The sequence below is a fragment of the Micromesistius poutassou genome, assembly GCF_964030765.1.
Source record: "Micromesistius poutassou genome assembly, contig: SCAFFOLD_5745, whole genome shotgun sequence".
NCBI lineage: Eukaryota > Metazoa > Chordata > Actinopteri > Gadiformes > Gadidae > Micromesistius > Micromesistius poutassou.
This window is the reverse complement of record NW_028179426.1, coordinates 1-2,046: the sequence shown is the minus strand read 5'-3', so window position 1 is coordinate 2,046 and position 2,046 is coordinate 1. Positions and strand designations below refer to the sequence as shown.

The window sequence follows — 2,046 nt, the reverse complement described above, 5'->3', positions numbered from 1 at the left end:
ACCCCTGTTAGAGTAGGCACCGCAGCCCAGAGCTCTCTGAAGAGGCCCTAATTACTATTCTCTCTTGTCTCAAAGGCAGCAGGGTATTTTCCTTTCTTGCCTCCCCCTGCACTTTTTGATTCCCTTCTTTTTTGGGATTTGTTTTTCCTCGCCCGAAAGGAATTGAAAGGCGTGGGGTTCCCCCCCCCCGCCCCCCCGCCCCCCCCCCCCCCCCCCCCATTTCAACAGAACTTAATTCATTAACTGTGCCTTTGGGTTTTCCCGCTGTCATTCCCGTCTGCCGACACGTCGCCCTTCCGAGCTGCGTGACCGAGTGGACGTCATTCGGTTCTCCGGGTGCAGTCACGTTCTCCCTCCTCCTCCTTTAGTCCTGTTGTTCTGGAACAAACAGAAAGGAAACTCAACTTTTGTTTACTTCACCACCAACACTCAAATTGTCATTTTTTTTGTCTGCATCATTTTCCCCTTTCTTCTCCCCCAGGGCAACTTGACGGAGCTCAAGTCTTTCGGTTCCCCGGTGGTGGAGGTGACCAACGTGGTGGCGGCCGTGATGGTGCTGATGGCGCCCGGTGGGTGTGTCCCCAAGGACCGCAGCTGGAAGGCGGCCAAGGTGATGATGGCCAAGGTGGACGCCTTCCTGGACTCCCTGATCACCTTCAACAAGGAGAATATTCCGGAGGCGTGCCTGAAGGCTATCCGGCCTTACCTGCAGGTTAGCAGCGCTAGTGGTCCTGGAGGAGTGACGCAGTGAGGAGGGGGATCTGGGTCTTGTTCCCACTAGTGGCCGTCTGAGTCCATCTTGGTTGTAAACAAGCACTGGCTAGCGTTTTGAACCAAGATGGCCGCAAGGGGAAAAAGGTACCATGAGTCAAACGATGACAGAAAAGTCAAAGGGCCAAAAATTCCACATTGACCACATTACAAAAATGATGATGAACTTTTCTTCATGTTTAGTTTTTAAAGCAAAGGAAAAGGGTAAAAAAAAACAGCATGGCCTTTCATTCGATTTGCAGAAGATCAGAGGCGCTGGCCTGCTGCTGTTTGGGTCAATGTTAATCCTCTGGTGTACCACAGTACAAAGGAAGGCTTGTTCTGTCTGTCTTTGACCGGTACTTCACCCACTGGGTCCCACGCTCTCCTCTCTCCAGAACCCAGAGTTCCAGCCTGACCTCGTCTCCTCCAAGTCCTTGGCGGCGGCCGGCCTCTGCTCCTGGGTGATCAACATCGTCCGCTTCTACGAGGTGTTCTGTGAGGTGGAGCCCAAGCGTCAGGCTCTCAGCAAGGCCAACTCCGAGCTGGCCACTGCCCAGGACAAGCTCGCTGCCATCAAGAGCAAGATCAATGTGAGTGTGGACGTGGTCCTGTAAGGCCGACCATTCCTGCCGTGCTTTTCACTTTTCTTTTGCTTCGTATTTAGTTGCAAGCATGCCGGATGCGGTGATCTGATTGGTTAACGGTGAACACAAACTCAGCACAGCACTACTAAACTTTCCTCAACGGGAAAGCAAAGCTAAAACATCATGTCTCTGGGCACCGACATTTAAAGAAAAAGTGTTTATAAGGCTCTGGAATCAACACTATGCAGACCAGCCAAACAGCTGACAGTGATATTCATGTTTCCTTCACACGTTTAGTTGACCTCAAGAAACACAAAAATAGCATAGTATTAAAATACCCTGCCGTTATCACACCACATGGTGAAGTTACAATTTAATTTGAATAAAACTTAAGTATGTATAATGTATTGCATCCTGAAAAAAAAAGATTGAAGGGTATTGTAATAATACTAACAATAAATCATTAAGTTTCCTTCATCAGGCATGTATCGTATTTAGGGATAAATGTATTATATATTGACAAAATTACCAAAAAATTGACTCTGCACAAAAAACTCCAGAGACAAGAATCCTTGTAATCAGCACTTTAGCGAGCGATCATGTATTATGTATCACACTCCTGGTGAAGGCACAGCGCTAGTAGGCCATCCAAAACCAGGGCGCTTCGGGCTTCAACCAGCAACACACCTCAAACCAGAATCCATCCACC

General features: G+C 48.7%; 1 protein-coding gene across 1 annotated transcript; it reads left to right on the top strand.

Annotated features, from left to right (window-relative positions):
* Positions 1 to 550: 550 nt before the first annotated feature.
* On the top strand, positions 551 to 1,343 carry LOC311372845 (dynein axonemal heavy chain 9-like; the record flags this gene model as incomplete). Its single annotated transcript, XM_084489793.1, has 2 exons — positions 551 to 712; positions 1,149 to 1,343. Coding segments are annotated over 2 exons (357 nt in total), but the record flags the coding sequence as incomplete, so codon positions are not given.
* Between the last annotated feature and the right edge of the window lie 703 nt (positions 1,344 to 2,046).